We start from the raw sequence: 19897 nt of genomic DNA, 5'->3' as shown, positions 1-19897 counted from the left end.
TTTTACCACGGATCTCTATGGAAATGGTATGATGAAAGAGGTATTCAAATAATTTTGTTTACATTTGTTGTCTGTCTCATTATTTTACAGGGTACTGTTTCATCTCCCCTAAATGATGCTTATTTTTTTTATTCATATTACTGGTTCCACAGGTACACTTCTTCAGGAATAGTTATGCAGTTTGAATAATGTACAGAACCTGGATGTTTTGCTCAAGTCAAATTCCCTTCTCTCTCTGCTTTCTTCATACCTGTCCCTTTGGAAGAAGACACCAATCTCTTTGGTTCTTTGAAGCAAAAGACATCTGACTAAGTTCCTCACTATATAAAATTCTCTCTCTCTCTCTTTTTTTTTTTTTTTTAAGGTGGGGGAGGAGGCATCTTAGCATGACTCTTTTGCCCCAGAGGCATCTACAGTTGCTCTGTTGTGGTGACTGTTTTATGATGACTTAACCGTTGACCTATTTTGCCCCAAGTCATTTGCATTCCTTGTATCTAAATGAAGGATTCTCTGCTCTAGAACAAACAGTTCAAAGAGTAACAAAACTTTCAAAGAAAAAAATAAGCCCTCTTACCAATCATTTAGTTGGAGGTACAACTGCAGTGGCACATTCTGTAAACAAAGAAATGCAAGCAGGAATGAAAACGACTGTGTGAAAAGAAAGTTTAGAAATCTAGATTTCCAGTGATTCCTTGAACACCCCACCACTACCACCATCCGGCACATAGGTTTTTAGAAAAAATTATCAGTAAGGGGATGGTAAGGAAAAAAACATCACACATTTTCTAAAGAGGCAGAAGGACTAAGTGGCTACTTGAACAGAATGTGAACAGAACTCCCACCTCAATCCATAATCTAGCAGCCGTATCACACAGCCACCCTCTCATTCATGATGATAAAGAACAGTATCCAGCTACAGATAGTGTTACTAAGAGGAAATACAAGTCACCACATCCTTTCAAAAAGCTAAGGAGGTACAGGAATCACCTGCTGTGGAACAGATGTTCATTCTCCCTTCTCTATAGGAGCAATGTTGCCAAGAAATTTTCCTCCTGCTTTTGCCTCTCATTTTGCTGCAAGGTGTGAGAAAAGATGTCTAGCTATTGTTAAGAAATTCACCTCTCCATACTGCAGTGGTACTCCTGCTTTTAAAGCAATTCAGAGTTGTATTTGTCCGCCAGCTATGATCAATATTGTACTCACAGAGGAATGTGACAGAACTGTCTTTTGAGAGTAAGAGTCAAGTTATCTAACTTTTTCCACCTATAGCCTAGGTATATAGACTGAGCTAGCCACCCGGATTTCACATAGGCAGTAGAGATAGAGTGGGGCATCTTAAAGTCTTGCTCTTGAACATTCTCCTTTAACTATGTAACGGTACTAGTGGTTGGTTTTTCATCTAGATATGCGCAACTAAAACTTGCCAGGGTAAAACCCCAAATATTGATTTTACTGACAGAAAATTAATATTTCTGAGAAATCCAACCCTTTCCCGCAGAAAACTTGTATTTACCCAGACTAAAGGAATTCTTTTTTCAAATGGCATTGAGTTAAATACTGAGGGTTACTTTATCCACCTCTCCAAAAGATCTAATATATGGTGAGGCACTCACATGTCTTACAGGGAGGGTTACTTTCACTGTGTGCCCAACAGGGAGAAATTTCAGTGGTACTGTTAAGGTGTCACTTAAATTGTTTGTGTCATCTTCCTTATCAGAGATTATCTGCAGAAAACAGAAAAATAAAATATGTGTTTTACATGCAAAATGAAAGCAGTCCAGTTCCCCGTTGTTTTGGTGACGGTGAAAACAAGCAGGCAGTATGAGAATCAGTATGGCACAGTACACATTACCTGTAGCCTGGCTTTTAAAACTGGCTCCCAAGCCTTCAAACAATGGAAGTAGAAGGTGTTTGTGTCTTCCGTAGCTTTCTGTGTTCCCTCATGAGATGCAGGCACAGTAAGCACAAGATTTTTCCCCTCTAGAGAAAACAGATTTGTTTAGAGAATGTTAAGAGCTGTCCAGGCAAAACAGCTAACAAAGTTGGCTTTTATTTCCTGTGGTAAATACTTTGTAAATTCACACACTGGCAAGTCTCCTTGGCATGAGAATTGGTACTTCTGCATTTACCCTATAGCTTGAAGTGCTCCCAGTGTCAGCATTCTTTCATATCTCCACCAGCAAAATTTGCTGTGTCCAGACTCAATAGTTTCAATGGAGAGACACCAGAGATCAGAGTTACAACTAGAGCAAGTTCAGGAACGTTCACTACTAAATTTTACTGTCTTTAGGAGATTATTATTTGTCTCTGTATCCTGAAGTGCCTCCACCCGAATCTGAATGCCTATGATCTGGTTGTGTCCTCACTTCAGAGAAATCTGCATACCTCGCAAATATTTCCTGCTTTCACTATGGTCCACTTGTACTTCCAAGCACCAAACTTCACGGGACTGTAAAAGGCAAGAGTGGAAATGTGTGAAAATATCAAATGCTGGGACTGCAGCAAATAATGAACCATCGCGCAGGCTGTCAATAATTATAACACAGAGTCAAGTTAAACTAGGCGCAGTGCTTGAAGCAATCTAGCTGTACAAGATTAAATTCATTATCTCAGGACAGTAGACCAGTTGTAATGCTTTACAACTGGTTTGTCCATACAATGGTGCATTGCCAGAGGTGATTACATCTGCTCAAGTTATCCCCAGATCAAGAATCTCTGAAATACACATTGTTGTCCAAACACAGCTACACACATATCTGGTAATTACTTAGGACGGGTGGAAGGAAACCACTTGATAATGAATTCCTGTGTATTGTGGTTATGATTAGTCTACAAGGTATCTTCTTGCTAGTCCAGATGTAGGGAGATCATGGATTTATTCCATCCTACTCTCCACCTCAGTCATTCCAGTTCACCTTTAATAACTCATGCCAGAACAGTTTTCCAACAGTGAACACCAATCATTACAGCTCTCATGCCTCACACAGAAAATGAGGGGCAAAGAACAGAATAGGTATTATTTTGCCACAGGGGTATTAAAGGCTAGCATCTGGAAATTATACGCAGGCTTGGAGTTGTTGACATGAGGTATTTTGTACTCCTTAGCTGTTTGGCCAGCCCAAGGAGATAGGACTATGTTTCAACAACTTAAATAGCTCTTTATTAAAAAGTGCATGCCCCAGAAAGCTGTTAGGTTAGACAATCTCCCTGTTATTGGAGGAAAAGTAACCCAAGCTAAGTTCAATTGTGAACCTTACCACTAGGACATCATTGGTAATGACATACTCTGGAGGGCCAGGACTAAAAAGAACCAAAAGAAGAAACAATTAGTGAGAATCCAGTTGTTTTTTTTTAACAGCAGTTTCATTACTTCCTGTGTAAAATTGAATACAGTTACATTACTGTCATTCTTTACTTTCTGAAAGGTATACTATATGATCGCCTGCTAAGCACATGAACCAAAATGCAGTACGTAACAGAAGACCCCACAAAAATACCAGTTCTTAGAACTACGAGAAAAAAGCTGTATTTGTCTATTTGGAATCATGTACTACCATTACCAAATAGCCACATGACTCGGGAAAAAGCAAAGATGACTAATCGTGTACTCTCCAAATACTTATTAGGAAAGAAATTTTTGAATGATCTAGATAATAATTTACAACTGGTCACCAAAGAAAGGCAAATTATAATTGGTTCCCATATATGTATGACTGGAAAACACAAAGGTAAGTAACATAAGGACTTTGTCGCTGACATCTCACCTTGTAAGACCCAGATCTGTCACTGAATGGTGTTACTCAGAGAACTAAATAACTACAGAGTCTAATAACAGAACCTCTCATTACAGCTAATACTCTAAATGCACCATATTGCACACATTCCTAAGCGCTTCCCTACACCCCCTACACTTGAGCTGTGAAAAATCTTCTGTTTATTTCTAGTCTGAACCTGCTCAGCCCAGCTTCTAAGAACTGCTTCTCACTCTGAACATGAATCTGGATGAAGCTGACTCCACATTTGCAGGAGATGCTTACAACAATGAGTCTCTCATAAAGGAATGGATTTTCTGAGTTAACGTTTTCCATTTTACAGCTGCCTGTTCTAATCATGCATTTCACCAGTTTTAAATGGACTATACTATTTCCAAGAGAATTTAAAAGAGAGAGAAAGTTTAACTGATTGAATTTGTTCTTCTACAGTGTTAACTATCACTTTGAAGAGGGGGAGATCATAAATGTATTATTCATAGATTGCACATTCTTTCAGTTTAACTAAGCTATCACCTAATGATTTATCTGATGCTGTCTACATCACTCTACGTACATTTTGTTTTCTGGTCCTTTAGAAACATCATGGTGTTCAAGGCATTGTTAAACTAGTGACAATAGCACATTTGTTATTTCTTGTATGCATCTTATGTGCAAGTTGTTGAATCCTGCTAGTGTTACTGCAGGATCATGTAAGCGCCAAACATAAGATTTGTACACAATACACTAAAAGACAGGGTTTGCTGGGGAAGTTAAGGTAAAACAAACAAATTTTAAAAAACTGAAACAGTAACTCACTGCTGGGAAGAAGAGCTGCAAGTTCTGCTTTCTTATTACACTGCCTGCAGATACATACCTTTCAACTTTGGAATTTTACTCACATTTTTTCCATCCAGAATTCCACTTCCAAACTTTCCCATTTCTTAATGCACCTCTCTTTCTAAAAAGAAAAAAGTAAAATAAATGCGGATTATTAGAGGCTGCAAAAGTTCACTGGTAGAGAAACCCAAAATCATAGAAGGACTTGGGTGGGAAGGGACTTTAAAGCCATCTCTTTCCAACGCCGTGCTGTGGGCAGGACTGTCACCCACCAGAGCAAGCTGCTCAGGGCCCCATCCAACCTGGCCTTCAGAATGCCTCCAGAGATGTAGCATTCACAAGAAACTTGAAAAGCATTTCACCACCGTGTCTGATGTCTCTTCTGTTAACATTACCAAATAATCTGTATGTCACTTCTTTCCAAAGCTGAGATTGCAGGAAATGCATGTAAGATTAATATTCTACCACTGTAGGATATGTAGAACTATACAACTTACAAAGGCCCATAGAGGAAAAGCTTGGCTAAAACAGAAATAAAATGGATTTCTGCAAAGATGGTCTGCCCAGGATAAAGGTGCTCACACTCAGTAACAAATATGACAAATTCTGGTGTCATTTCCATTTAAATTACATTCATGCAGAGATGAAGGGAAGGAGAACACTCCCAGGCAAGGAGGTTATTGAATCATTAACATTTCCCAGTGATTCAGTGAATGGTTGAGAAGTACATTCCACCAGACAGCAGAGTCATGAGGGGGAATCCCTGTTAAGAGTTCTCAGCCTTCAAAAAGTAGCTGTAACTCTGCTATGGACTGTCTCTTTACTATTAAAAGCGTACAGCAGCACCTCAGCCACAACTCACAGGAGTCCAGAAACTGTCACAGAACTATCCCAGTTTTGTTCACTGGACAACTCTCCTTCAAGGACTCCTTAATAAAAAATACCAGTAGAAAAGGCATCCCTTACCTATTGGCTATGAAAACCTCAATCAACTAGAAGAAATCCAACATGAACACTAACACAAAAAGCCTGAAAGAATCATTTAATTCAAGTGGTTAGTTGATTATCTTCAAGTTTTTAGTAAGAAGTCATCAAGAGGAAAATTTCTCCAAGCATAGGAAAAGTAGAATAAAGTCTAAAAGTAAGGAAATTGTTTTGGGGAATAAAAATGATGAAAATGACTGTATTTACAGATGCTAGCTATTAACATTTATTTTGCATGCACAGAGATGGCTGCATGAGATAGAATTCACTTCATTTTCTGAATCTGTGAAAACAGATTACAAAGTCACAAAAATCTACCACAATGATAACTGACCTGATGAGATATTGATGACGCAGACCCAAATTCTATCTAGCCCAGAAGCCAACATGGAAAGTAAGCAATTCCATGTATTTTCAGACCTTACCTCCGATTTCAAAGCAAACTTCTCACGGACTCTCTCTCCAGGTCTGACTCTAGCAATATTAAAAAGAACTGTGAACTGCATGTCATCTTTGGTGAGTGGATCTTCATCACACACCGCCAATTCTAAAATGTTCTGGTAGTAGAAGAAAATAAATATGAACTCTTATTGAACTGCTGTTTTCATGAAAAAATATTTTAAAAAGGGCTACAGACTTTTACAGCCGATTGACTTGCACAGTGGTACAAATAATGGAACCCATGCTTTCTTTCAGGAGTCTGGTAATGTGGAACCGAATCATAAAATTCAGCCCTGGGAAACATTCCATGGAATAGAAGACAACAGCCATCAGCAATCTCACTATTCCAAGACAGATAAGATGTTTGGTGCTCTGCACCACCACCAAAAGAATGCACTTATTCAATTTGTTCATTCTCAAAGTTCTATTAACTATGCAGCAACCCTTCTATCCTTCCCTTACAACCAGCAGATGAAATACTCTTTCCACACTAACCATTCAAAATTGCCCAGAGATGAGGCATGCTACAGCAGTACTCATATCTCTCAGGTGACAACAAAGGGAAGGGAATCCAGATTAGCTCAGATGTAGGAATTTATATCACAGATGTTGACAACTTATTGAGGGGAACACTACTCTGTATATCTGCTTATTTGTGCTAACAAATCATCTGGAAATTACTTCTCATAAGCAATGTCTTAAGGTATTTAGCATATTTGATCAACAGGGAGTCAATTGTGGACTCCCAGAAATTCCAAATTGTAAAATCTCTGTTTTGTTTTTTTTTTTAATACCTCAACTTCTCTCTGGATCCTAAAGTAGAAAGTCTCATTCCAGACAGGGTTGTCAGAATTCTTGATAGTTTTGGTCTGAAGCTTTTCATTTGAAGCAGATGGCAGCCACAAGCGCACATAGCAGTCTGATGCAGTCACTGCAGCAGGAAAATAAAATAAAATCCAGATGCCAATATTATAGATGGGCAAGGCCATGATTCTGGGGAACAATAAATACTTTAACAAAATAATAATAATAAAAAAATAAAAAGTAAAGAGATCGTTGGTTGGAAGCAACCAAGGAAAACCATCTTGGTATACAAGCTAATTTCTGGGTAGCTACAAATTGCAAATACCACATGCACGCATGCACACACAAGATACACTGAAAGCAGTGTTTCCCATGTGAAGAGAAAGAAGTAGAAAAGAGCCCACTGACAATTCATCAGGCACATTCTCTACCATTCCAGTCAATTGTGTTTAGAAGAAGTTCAACCGAAATTAATGCTAGCTCCAGAAAAGACAATTAGGATGGTTACAGGAAAGGAAAACACATATTATAAACAAGATGACATGAGACTGGCTTGCTCAGTCTCACAACACAAACACAGGGGGACAGGACTGTTGTCTTGAAGGGTTGGTTAGCTACTGGTGAAGATCTGTTGCAGTTACAGGCCAGTGTGTGCCCAAGAACAAGTTGGAAATCTTCTCAATTCCAGCCTAAACCTATTCTTTATGGTTAGTGTGGTCAGTGTCTGGAGCAGCTGTCCTTTGGGAAAAGCAAGATGGGAAAGCACATTTACTTTGAGGAGCTTGACAACGGTGTGAAAAGAAATCTCCAAGTTGATGTCTTTCAGAGCTGGAGTCTGGACTTGACTGATGACGTCTACTGCAGCCCAAGAAGCCTAAATACTTCAGACTGGTATCAAGCAGTGAATAACAACGCCCCGCAAGGTTTTGGCAGGAAAGTGGAACTGTCCCTTCAATAGAGTAGACAGAGCACGTCATTGAGACTCAAATACAGGCCTCGTCACACTATGGCCATTCTGGTGTCCACCTCTGGACACAATAGTTGAAGTACAGTGAGAGTATAAAAAAAGGCATCTTGAGGTCTTTTTGCTGGCTGAGGAATACACAGAACACTGCAAAAAATGACAGCTGAATGTCTGATCCATCAGACACCTTGAGAAGGAGCCATAGGAGGCTGTGAAAGTGAGATCAGAAGTTAAAGAATGTGGAATAAAAAAGTACACAGAAAAGTTTGCTTTGCCTGCACATTCAGCACATGGTTAGGGTAGGATTCACAGAGGTTCTTCTTAGTCAAAAACTTAGGAACATTATTTAACATGAAACACCCCAGATGACCTTCTATGTCTGAAATTCTATTTTAGAAGGTCTGAAATTCTCCAATTGACCTTTGACTCCAAGAAAATGTATAGACTGCAGTTCCCTCACATGGTCTACTTTCCCTTACTGGTTCAGAAAGTTCAGCTGGGAGTCTTGGATTTTACAGTTTCTCTGAAATGCCAATAGATCTGGCCTCTAAACCAATGATACTTCAGGCATTTGATCTAATTGCAGCCTGACGTTAGTACTTCTATTGCTCTGCTTTATGCATATATGTTATTTGTAAACCTTCAGAACATTGGAACATTGCTCACTGTGTAAACTCTAGAGGTGACTAAAAACACAAGCAAACCACAACTCACATAGGTCTCTTGACTTGATGTTCCTGGCTTGTATGATTCTTACAGAAAGCATGTAGATGGGACAAATCTTCATCTGCAGAGAAAACAAATGCAATGAGTTTCATCAGCTTATCCTAAAGAAATCATATGTATTTTGAACTGTACAGAGGACTGTCTGTCCTTGCTATTTGCCTGTTTGAAGTGAGAAGGTCACCTTTCAGTGGAAGTACGCCATGCTAAGATGAAAGCACAGTTACCTGCTATTTGCTGTGTCCTTGCAGACTATTTGCCAAGTAGCTTGAATAAGTGAAGACAGAGAGAGAAAGAAGACAGCAGCTCATATAATGCTATAGGAAGCTTCTGTAGTCACCCTAAAAGTATTTGTTTACAAACAATCCGGTATATACATGGCAGTGGTGATGGCTGTTCCACCAATCCGCAGAGGAACTTATGCCACAGCTGGGTCAAAACTGGGCCTCTGGAAGGCAACACTAGGAACTCACAGCTGCCTGCTTGGGTCTTGGTACAGTACTGATACTGGCTCTAGATTCAGCAGTTACCAATGGTTTAAAAGCTTCTGATTTCATATCCCAAGCAGGCCTAGATTTTCATGATGTTTATAAGTAGGCCAAGTTCAGCAAAAGGCATCTAGTAGAATACACTACAGACTCTAAGTGGACCATACAACCATACACTCTATATCTCTAAGAAATCAGAACAAGGACAAACATGCTAAAAATACTCCATTAGCATCCATGGTACTTTAAGCTACACACTGATTGGAACGTGACATCTGTTTGTCTAAACCAGAGTATTCCACTGCATTGCAACTATATACATATATTTTGAAAAGTAGCACCGTGATTAATTTTCTTGACACTGAAATGATTAAGCTCAGAGACAGTAGGAGCTAAGGAAGGGGGAACTCCTCCATACAAGCAGTCACTATTCAAAATCCGAAACTCTTTCTAAATGTGATGGAGACTAATGGACATTAGTTTAATACATTATGGACATTATGAGTCCAGTGAGGACAATTCCAAGCTATTCCAGTAGCCCAGTAAAAGAATTTGACTTTAATTTTCCCATGCAAATAGCTATTAAACACAGAAGCACCATCTGGAACACTCAACATTCCTAGTGGGTTTCATTAACATGAAATATTGGATTTTGTAGCCAATTACAGGGCTGACTGTTTTTAATTAATATGTTAATTCTATGCTGTTTTGTAACCAACTTCCCCTTGCTCAATGGAAACCCAAATCGTTCTCAGATTTCGCCTTCACTGGAAAAATAAATGTTGGTGTATAATTTGCCCTGAATCTTACGTTATGAAAATTTCTTAATTTCTTACAAGAAGGTGCATCTGCAGTTCACTATCAGGCTACTCTTAGTTATGACAGGTCATGCTTTTGCATCTTCTCCCACTACAGCCAGAAAGACTCATTCCTCCTCTCTTTCAACAGCAAGCATTTCATTTAATGGAATATCACCTAAGATGACTGTTCATTACTTCAGATTTGGTGCAGCATAGCTTTAGTGTTGTTGCAGGGAAGACATAAACAGGTTCAGATGGGTAAAGGTGGCTGTAACAAATCCTACAGACTGCAAATTCCCACGAGAAGCAAGACATCCTGCTCCCAAGGCTGCAGTTACTCCAGATTGTGGTAGCCATTGAGAATCGATTTAATTCTCTTTCTCATCAGAAAAAGGCTGAGCTCATTTCCATCGAACACCTTTTCATTTGCTGTTTTCATAACACAAAAAGGAAAATGCAATATTGCTATTAATAAAAATTGCTAAGCATAAGAGTTATATCCAGATAGCTCTTCCGGAGCTATCTACTTGAAGTTCTACTAATCTTGTCCCTTACTTCCTTGTGAGAACCAAAGTTTCCTGTATAAGCTCACAGAGACCAACACAACATTTCTGGAAACATCCAGAGTCAAATGTAGTCTTCACTGAAGCACATCACTCTATTTTTGCCTAGAAATACAACCATCCTTATTTGCTGGAAAATTAATCATGCCAAATTGAGGCCAACAATAGAGTGCAGGACTCAGCTACCTGTGTGTCTGTATCCTAGACAATGACACTCCAGACCAACAAATAGTGGCATGTCCAAACTCCCAAGGAGTATTAAAAAAAAAACGCATAAATAAAAATCTTCTTTTCACTTGATAGCACTTAGCATTAAACTACGTTTTTGTACTCTTTGAGCAAATTTTGAGGGGCCATTTCAAGTCTAAAATAGAGAAAATCCAAGGAGATAAAACAAGCTACAGCTGTGTAAAACCCTAAGCAAACTGAAAATTCACATCTGTTTCCAGCCTCACAGTGATGATTGTAATAACACATTTGCTGGCCTACTGTCTGGCTTCCAGAGGATAGTCATATACCTGTCAGCTTCAGAAGGACACATAATTAGCCTTCTCTACTGTTTACATGCAGTTAGTCACTTCAGGGTTTCATCCCAAAAAGAGAACTTTGAGAATATATGAGCTTCTCAAAGCTCATTAATAAGGAAAAGCCTACTGAGACAGTCTTTAGGTGGCAATGAAAGAAGCAAAACCTACCAAGAGCTCATATCCTTGATTTCACTGCTCACTGCTCCACCATGCTGCTCCCAGAACAAGGTCCCATAGCTACACTCATTGGTAAATAATTACTCTAGGTTGTACGAAGATTTTAATATGAAAAGTCTGCTCCATTTCTTTTGGCATTCTCTGAATGTTTTGTCAGTATTTTTAGGCAGAAATCATTACTTCTTTCCATGCATTACCTTTTCTTCCTCCAGTGGCACACTACAAGCAGTGCAATATCTCATGCAAAGGATCTCACAATACATATAATCATTTGGCATACTCTGATCATTTCTTTTATCTTAGATACTGATGATTTGCTTCAGCTACAGTTTGGAGGTGGTTTATTAAATTAAAGGTAAAGTGAAAAACTTAAAAATAAAGAAAAAAACCACAACATTTTATGACCTTCATGATCAGCCTGATTCCAAAACACTCTCATCCACATAGATTCTTTAATAGATAATGTGGGTTGAGGGCACTGGGAGTTGAACTTTTTGAAAGAAAATCCAATTTTGTTTATGAATATTCACTGTAATTTCATGTTTTCAGTGACGGATTGTTTCAAGAGTCACAGTAGGTTTGGGATGTACCTTCCTTATAATGTACCAGTCTTCTCTTTACCTGTATGGGTGAGTCCTTTGGGTATTTGTACTGTTTCTGAGTATCTTATCTTAATATTTAAAAAAAATATATTCCATGTTTCAAAAAGAACTACTGGAGTGATAACTCTTGTCTGAGCAGAAGAAAGTACCCCTTATGAAAACCAAGAGTGTTCTCAGAAAGCTGTGAATTAATACTGTCCGCTACTTCTGTGCCAACTTTGTAGTATTTTTAAGCTGCAAAACAATTAACTTGGAGATTTTCAGTGGGCCTTTCTAGATAATATGAAGTATCCATGTTTTTCAGACAACTTGCTTTTATAATCTAAAAGAAATAGAAGAAAATAAAAAGAACACAAAGCGTGATTTTTGTCCCTGTTTATCCAATTAAACATACTGAAAAATATGCATTTTCCTGGCAGAATGTCACAGCTGCTGCAGTACTCAATAAATATTCTTCTGTGGGAGCAAACACCTTCTGACCTGAAGCTATGCTTGAACTCCACATTTTGTCCTTATTGTCCATAAAGTGGAAGAATGCTTGAACTCAGAGGACAGCAACTATAGCATTAGGTTCAAATGCAAGAGCTTTCTCTGTAGTAAAGACTTTTCAAATGAAATTTAATCTATGCTATCTACCCGTCTAACAAATCCTGTGTTACCTTAATAGATACAAGAGATACTTTGAATGGATGGATGATGCTTAGTTATAAGATGGATAGATAGCTCTGCATCTAACAGCTAAGTAGACAGATTAGCTACAAATTTTATTGAAATAGTTCTTTACATGTGTAATTCATACTCTTTGTCCTGAGCACAGAACATCAGACTATTTTTAACCTTCCATTAAGTCTACCAATTTAAGCTACCAACAGTTGAATCTTTTAACTTCACCTGCAAACATGACTGTAGCAAAGTACAGTAAATATTCTTAAATCTTAAAGATAAACAATCTCAGTAAGCCATAACACGTAACACTGTTTCCCACTATATTTAAAACCTAGCAATAGCCATATTTCTTTCATTCACTGTAAATTTTGACAGAGAGTTTGATACATAAAGAATGTTTAATTTGTACATAATTCAGACGCGGCACCAATTACTTTTTAAAGACACACAGGAGAACGTGGTTCACAGCCAATAATTCTGTTGATTTATACTAAAAGCCATCAGTTAAAATCTCTGAATGGAACTCATTGGAAAACTCAAGTCCAAACAAGAAATATTTCCCCTCGAACCACAGACACTGTAAACATTACATTAAAGATAGCTAAATCAGCCAAATGGCTCATTAGAACTCCCCCCTGCAGCTGAAGTAATACAAATTGTGCTTTGTTGCTAGAAAAAGCTGTCGTTTTTTTTAGCTTGGGCAAGCAATGAACATGTGCGATCCTGAGAAAAGCATGCAGTAGGTCTAAGGTACTTTCGTTTTGCATGAAGTAAACTCAAGGCCAGCCCTCCTCCACCCTGGTGTTCATTCCTGCATGTAACCTTATGACAAAAGGGACACATTTTTACTGCATTTTCATTGAACGTGGCTCACATGTTAGTAAGGACAAAGAAAAAGGGAAAACAGAAAACTGCAAAGTTCAAGAGGACCCTGCTATATCGCACCAGCAGCATCTCAACAGACACAGAGAAGAGCAAGTTTACTTGTGAGAGCAAGAGCCAGCTGTTCCCACAAGCAAGGCGTCAGGCCACAGCAAAGACAGGAGCTGCAATTCGCTTACCTTGGCTGGTGGGCTCCCCATAGCACACAAGATGGCGACAGCAACAGAAAACCCAATTTGGATAACAGATCTGTCAGCTGACAAACACGCTCACGGCTTGTTGTTGCGGCTGAAATAACCTGAAGGACACATATAATTTATACAGGCGCTGAGCTCCACCCTCTGCCTCCTCTGTATGGGGAAGAGATTCAGCCTACGTCTGAGGGAGACATTTGCAATGTCAGAAGTGAGAGGAAAGCTGCAGTTATCACAGTTCTGCCTGTCACTTTATGCCTCTTACCTTTTGTTATTACCCCAGTACAGTCCTTCCTGGCTCATGGGTGAATTCTGCCATGTTCAGAAAGTTTCACTTCACTTTCCATCTCTTCCTTCTAGTCAGTAGATGAATTGCCTGTGTCTTTTATGTTCTTCCACAGAATAATCTAGGGGGAAAAATATGTACATTTTTTTAAATGAAGAGAGGGGATAACCAGATCTTAGCTATTAAAATTGCTAGTGTGAGGTCATTTGTGGAGGCCCTTTTCAATCCTTTTTACATGAGAGAATTGTTTTAATATATTACTGGGAACTGTACTACAGACCCGTAAATCAAGCCTCCTTATTTTGAGTACCTGTTGCATGATAACCCCGCGCAGAGGTGTTGGTGAAATTGGAATAAATATTGCTAGGAAAAGCTGTATACACCTTCTGGGCTTTTCCCCTTCTTCTAACAAGAGCATGCCAAGTTTACATCTCCCAGTTTCCACCCCGCCAGTGTTGGATCTCGAGGCATCCTTTGAAGAGGCCATGGATACAGTTTCCTCCACCTCTCCTGTGCCATCTGTGGGTTGCTGGTAGACAGCCGTGGGTTGCCAGTCAGAACAGTGCTCCAGGCAAACAGTTCTGCCTGTGCTTTAATCCACATTTACAATTTCATGGTGGCTGCCTTGCAAAGCCAAGCTTGGAAAGGGCCTGGGGGCCACCATAAACTTGCAATAAATATGTGCTCACCTGAGCACAGTAATATCAGTCACAGGAAGAAATAGGATCAAGCTTCAGCAGACACCTAATGCTAATGGAAGGTGAGAGAGTGCAAATCTAGCTTTCAAAAATTGTATGTAGTTTGGAAAAACCAAAAAGAAAAAAAAAAAAAAAAGTGTAACCAAAAGAACTGTTTAAGAATAATAGGTTTACCTGAGCTCTTTGGTTTTACTTTTTTTTCTGACATGCTGTCAATTATGTTTAAACCCCTTTATAAGGCACTTCTCACAAAACAAAACAAAACAAAACAAAATAATTGAACATCTGTTTCATTAGGTTGCTCCTGGGTTTATGCAAATGATAATTAACAGCTCAGATTTACACTGCAAGAAGATTGCTGTGACTGACAATGCAGCCACTGTGCTACAGGACTGGATGCAGGATTACCCAAGCAGCAGGACAGAGCCTGAGTACTAAGTTGCCATTTCTAAAATACCAAAAAGAAAGATATCTGGAATAAAGATCCGCTCTAAAGTGCAGCTAATCAAAGGGCGACTACAAAAGCCCTAGGAAGATGAAATAAAATCATCAGAAAGCAAAGTGGGGTTCAAATGAATTAACCACAGAATTACTACATTCCTGCAGTAAAATGGTTCAGACAGCTTTGCTTGGAAGTGTGTAGCATCCCTTTTCCAGTGACAACAAAAAAGCAAAGATAAAGAAGAAAAATCTCTTATCCAGAATGGATAAGTTTTGGTTTTCCTCCTCCATAGTGCTGTTGCAGCTTTGATCACAGTTTCTGCTGCTGTAGCTGAATTGAGAGACCAAAATAGTAGGCTGACAAATTCACCTCTTAAATAGAAGGCAAATGGAAAAACAGCCAAAGAAAAGTGAACTCCACTCAAAGTGGGGTATGTCTGCCTGGAAACGGAGCAACACATTCAAAACAGAACAGCTGCAGCAAGGAGACCCAGGCCTTAATGGAATAAGAAAGAAGAAAAAAAGCTCTTAAACATCTTCGAGTCAAGGTGTAGAAGTTATTTTGGAGAGCTATGGAATTGATTTTTCCAATAGCCCCTCCAAGAAATTAATGTTTCCAGTAAATCAGAATGGCCAAAATACATAAAACATCTTGTGTTGCTTGTCAACAAGCACACTGACAAGTACCACATCCATTTCCTCCTGGTGATGGGGGAGATGGGCTACGTGATGTCAGGCCTTACTACAGACACAAAGAATGTACAGGATGGGGAAAGTAAGACAAAGAAATTCAAGTGCATAGAGAAGGAAAAATAAATCTAAAAGCTTAAATCCAAAATAAAGAGGGCATTCAGCCGAATGCATTGAAGTGAACTAACTGAATCATAGGCAATATCTTCAGGGAGGTGCAGAAAGCCCTCCCCATCCCTTTCTTCTATAGGTGGGAAGAGTCATGGCAAGATTATATCAGTGGAGCTGATAGATGTAGAGAATATAATGTTTTATCTGTGATTATAATTTGTAAAATGTTGCTCCGGACAAAAAGAGAAGAGATATTCCAAAAAGTCTTTACGGGTTAATTAAGTTGATATCATCCTGCTTTTACAACTGAATCTCAATTATTTTCTGAATTAATATTTAGAAAGTACTTGGAAATAAACTGAGAGAATTAAAAACAGAAATAGCTGTACCAAATCATACTCGGGTTGAAATGCTTCATACAGAAACTGCTGGCAATTTCCAACAAGAGACCCTAAGAAATACAATCCAAATGGAAGGAATGCAAACTTAAGCTGTTCCCAGTATGCAAGAAACAGAAGATAATTAATATGGTGTTCAGCTTCACGCATCTTATCCAGCGTGTTGCTCACTAACATCCCTTTGTATGAAGCTACTAACAGCCACAGCTAGGATGTCAGAAACCAAGCTGCAGAATGACAACAATTCAAAATGGCTGTGATTTGGATCATCCTGTTGGCATAAACTTAAAAACTAACCGAGGTAGAGCTTGTAAAAGCTACTGAAGGCCCATGGAGCAGTTTCTATTTATCCCAGTAATGGCACCAGCACAGCAAAATTTCATACGAGAATGTCTCTAAAACATACCCTCAGTGAAGCACTCGGTCCCTCTGATGTTCCATCCTAACAGCTTATCAAGTATAGCTATTACTGAGACCCTCTCCTATAAAAGTAAATCACAATTTTGCTTGAAAATGTTTTTTCATTCACCTCATGAAATCTCCTAAGAAGAGAGAAGTGATGGATCTTGTTAGGGCTAGATGCTGCCAGATTGCTGAGAAGATGGAGGTAGGAGATGGGGTAGCTTCTTGTTGCACACAACAGTGGCGATGTGAGATGGCAGCCATTTTCTCCATGCCTCATAAATCAGATCCTGCCTTGCTCAGCTCAGTGGCTGGATTATGAAAATTACAGTAATTTGAGGAAATAATAGTCTATATTCAAACATAAATTTTTCAGTGTTTCCTCTATCTCATCTATAAAATTATAAAAAGAATTTGCACACACAAAAAAAATCTTATTAAACTACATTGCCATTTTTCAGTTAAACAGCGTCATGAGGAACAAGAATATAGAACAAAGCTTCAGAAATGTCAGACTGTCAGACCTTTCAAGACCAAAATATTCCATTTTTACATAAAAGCTTCTTAAATTTCACTGCTCCCTCTCCACACAATCCTGTTTGAGCAAAATCCACACCTAATTTGAAATTATTTCACACCTCTGAATACACTGCAAACATCCATTTACATCACACCTAATATTAATTAGAACAAAACACCACGTTGTCACTCTCTGAGCAGCAGTCAGGTGATAGCAGCATTACTAAGTTAATAGTCTTTCTCGCTATCAAGATCCAAACCTGTTTCAGAAAAGTAAAAGGTGCCATATTCTCTTGCCCATCTCATGAACCACTGCAATCTTTAAGATACCATACAGTAAAATCAGCATCTCTGGCTCTTCATCCATGTCTTTATCTTGACCAGGGTAAGAAAGCTAATAATTTCCTGAGATATTTTGCAGGTGTGGGTGTAAATATGGTGAGATGGCGATCTCTGTAGCTTCAAGATGGGAGGAAATTGCTTATTATTTATCTGGGGGTATCTGAGGTCTGGAGTGCTGTCTTTCCAAGATGCGTCAAAGTAAAACCACACATTGAAATCCACCATGTCTAAGTTCAGAAATTGTTCTTTTGTTTTAAACCAAGTGATTGCAGAGCATCTAATTGAAATAATTGAGTAAGAGACCTCAGTGTAATTCCACTCAAGCCAGTTTCTGAGACCTTTATCTTCAGATCTTATTCAAATAGTCTGACACTGATGTCAGTTACCAAATTGCTTGAGTAAAGACCTCTGAAAAGTTAGGTAAGCATTACACTTCACCACTTGGCTGACAGGAAGAACTGACTTATGTTTAAGGCATTTAGTTTCAAATTACCAAAAAAGAGTATCTTTCTTAGTTGCCACACTTGTATTTTTTGAATAATCATCTTTTCAGAATCAATAAATTAACATTTGTTTTATTCTATTGTTTTTCAGCTTAGGTGAGTAAAAATTATTTGGGGCAAGATCTACTGGGGCAATGTTTGCTACTCAGTATTATTATACAGACTAAGAGTAATTAAAAAACAGAGTTTACTGTCATACTATGACACACAGCGTTACATCCTCTCTAACTCTTCTGCTGTGTCAAATCCTCATTAAGCCCTGAAAGCATTTTTTTTTTCCAAAGATCTACCTTTACCCAAGTACAGCCCTTAGATGTTGGCTCAGAAGAGCCAGAAGAAACATACAGGGAAGAACCACACAAGTTTCTTCTCAGAAGAGCCATACAGGAACTGATTTCAGGTAACATGAAAAACATGAAGGGTTCAGTTCTCTCCTGGCAGTAATTACCCTCCAAACAGTGCTCCAGGATTAACAAGATTAAGGAGAGTAGCACTCCTTGGCCCAAATGCTAAGCTCACCTAAAGAAATGAGTAGAACTACTTTTTTTCCTGAGGAATTATCTGGCCCCTTTCTCTCTAGTGGCACGCAGATTATTACATCTCATTATCCTCCATATCAGAAAATCATGGGGCTTTTCACTATCTTTCAGACATTCTTCTGAAGTTAATACAATGTTGTCAAAATCACCAGGCAAACTTTTCCCTTTCTTACGCTCATCATTGTATCTTAATTTCTTTTTTTCACCAAAATTTCTATATATCAGCCAAACTTTCAGAACAATTTAAAACGGAATAACCAGAGTTTGACTGAAACTATTAGAGCTGTTAGAGTTTATAAACCTTACAAGTTTATTCACAGCAATAAAAATCCCCATGACTTGCTTCTGGTAATGAAGACTACTTCAAGGGCTCTACAGTCATGGGGATTTTAATACAGAAGCTCCTTCCACATTGATATTTATCCCTAGAGAAAACATTTCAAAGAGTAAAGTTAGACCTGTGTCTGTTCTTCCAGTCCACTTAAGCCATTCTTGTGACTAAAAGACTTCAAAAAGCTTTCCTAATAGTGCAATTGGGGATACAGCCCGAGAGCACCCTCAGCTTTATTCCCTCAGTATGAAAGCTGTTTTCTGTCATCTGCTCCCCTCTGCCCAGCATAAAAGGCAGATCACTGTAAGCATGGAGCCTGGCACTTTAAATACACTGAGCTTCTCTGTTCATACCAGCAAAGCTAATCTAACTTGTGTAAAGTCATCCACAGAGCCTGATGCTATCTCTGAGTGCCTCTATGCATGCAAATCATATCTGATTTAATTTTCTTTTCAGCAGCACATAAAACAAAACACTTGATTGCAATTTTAAATGCTCTCATTCTAGTAGAAAACTGTTTTTTCTTAGGCCCAGCCCTTTTTTAACTTCTTCATTCATGTCATGCTGTGGGACATCTGAAGTTCCCAAGATTTTTATACACTGTTTCTTGAAGTCTGAGAATCCAGAATGGTCCTCATCTCCTACCAAAGTCAACAGGAATATATAGACTTCTTCAGCATAAAAGAGAACTAGGGTGCTTTTAACCTTAGACCTCCAACATGGTTTATGTGGCAGAAAAGACATGAGATGGCCAACAAGCTGGAAAAATCTTGTGTAGATTATGAACTGAATCTGTTCAGAGCAGAAAACTAAAATAAGCTTTGTACAGTGCCTGCTTTCCCAGAGGATACAGAACTATGGGCCAAAGGTCTAAAACTGAGACCTACTATTTGAGGTCTAAAAGGTCTAAAGTTACATCTCCTTGGCTTAGCCAGGGAGAGTCCACATTAGAAGACACAGACTCACTCAGAGACTCTAGCTTCCAGGGGTAGAGATCTGATGAAGACTAGATTCCAGATGTTGAGCTCTCCTAAGTGTACCTCCAGGAATCAAGTCTCACCCACAACCTACCAATGCAATGGAGCACTAACCAGTAATGGTGCCTACTCTGCAACACAAGCAATTTGTACTCTGCAACCTCTCCTCATGCAATAGATATGTTGCAAAGTAGCAAAGACCCTCGCCTTATATGATTCAAACCCACTAATTGCCGGTGTTCCCCACAGTGCACTT

The 19897-nt window shown here is 38.8% G+C and overlaps 1 protein-coding gene across 3 annotated transcripts in view; it reads right to left on the bottom strand.

The window, feature by feature from the left end:
- Nucleotides 1–19897, bottom strand: part of LOC107314826 (cytosolic phospholipase A2 beta) — a 47742-nt gene that overhangs the window by 12986 nt on the left and 14859 nt on the right. For 2 of the 3 annotated variants that reach the window (XM_015864532.2, XM_032444848.1), the window contains 12 exons: nucleotides 13670–13811; nucleotides 13390–13508; nucleotides 8497–8569; nucleotides 7591–7767; nucleotides 6809–6945; nucleotides 5999–6130; nucleotides 4652–4710; nucleotides 3258–3300; nucleotides 2386–2449; nucleotides 1853–1980; nucleotides 1614–1724; nucleotides 575–612 (listed from right to left, as the gene is read on the bottom strand). In XM_015864532.2, coding sequence (XP_015720018.1) covers nucleotides 575–612; nucleotides 1614–1724; nucleotides 1853–1980; nucleotides 2386–2449; nucleotides 3258–3300; nucleotides 4652–4710; nucleotides 5999–6130; nucleotides 6809–6945; nucleotides 7591–7767; nucleotides 8497–8569; nucleotides 13390–13410 — 983 coding nt within the window. In that variant the 5' untranslated portion in view covers nucleotides 13411–13508; nucleotides 13670–13811. The remainder of the gene's footprint in view (nucleotides 1–574; nucleotides 613–1613; nucleotides 1725–1852; nucleotides 1981–2385; nucleotides 2450–3257; nucleotides 3301–4651; nucleotides 4711–5998; nucleotides 6131–6808; nucleotides 6946–7590; nucleotides 7768–8496; nucleotides 8570–13389; nucleotides 13509–13669; nucleotides 13812–19897) is intronic. The other variant, XM_015864534.2, reaches the window with a different exon arrangement.

This window comes from Coturnix japonica, chromosome 5 (genome assembly GCF_001577835.2).
Source record: "Coturnix japonica isolate 7356 chromosome 5, Coturnix japonica 2.1, whole genome shotgun sequence".
Taxonomy (NCBI): domain Eukaryota; kingdom Metazoa; phylum Chordata; class Aves; order Galliformes; family Phasianidae; genus Coturnix; species Coturnix japonica.
The sequence above is the reverse complement of the archived record's forward strand: the minus strand, read 5'-3'. Positions and strand labels throughout refer to the sequence as shown.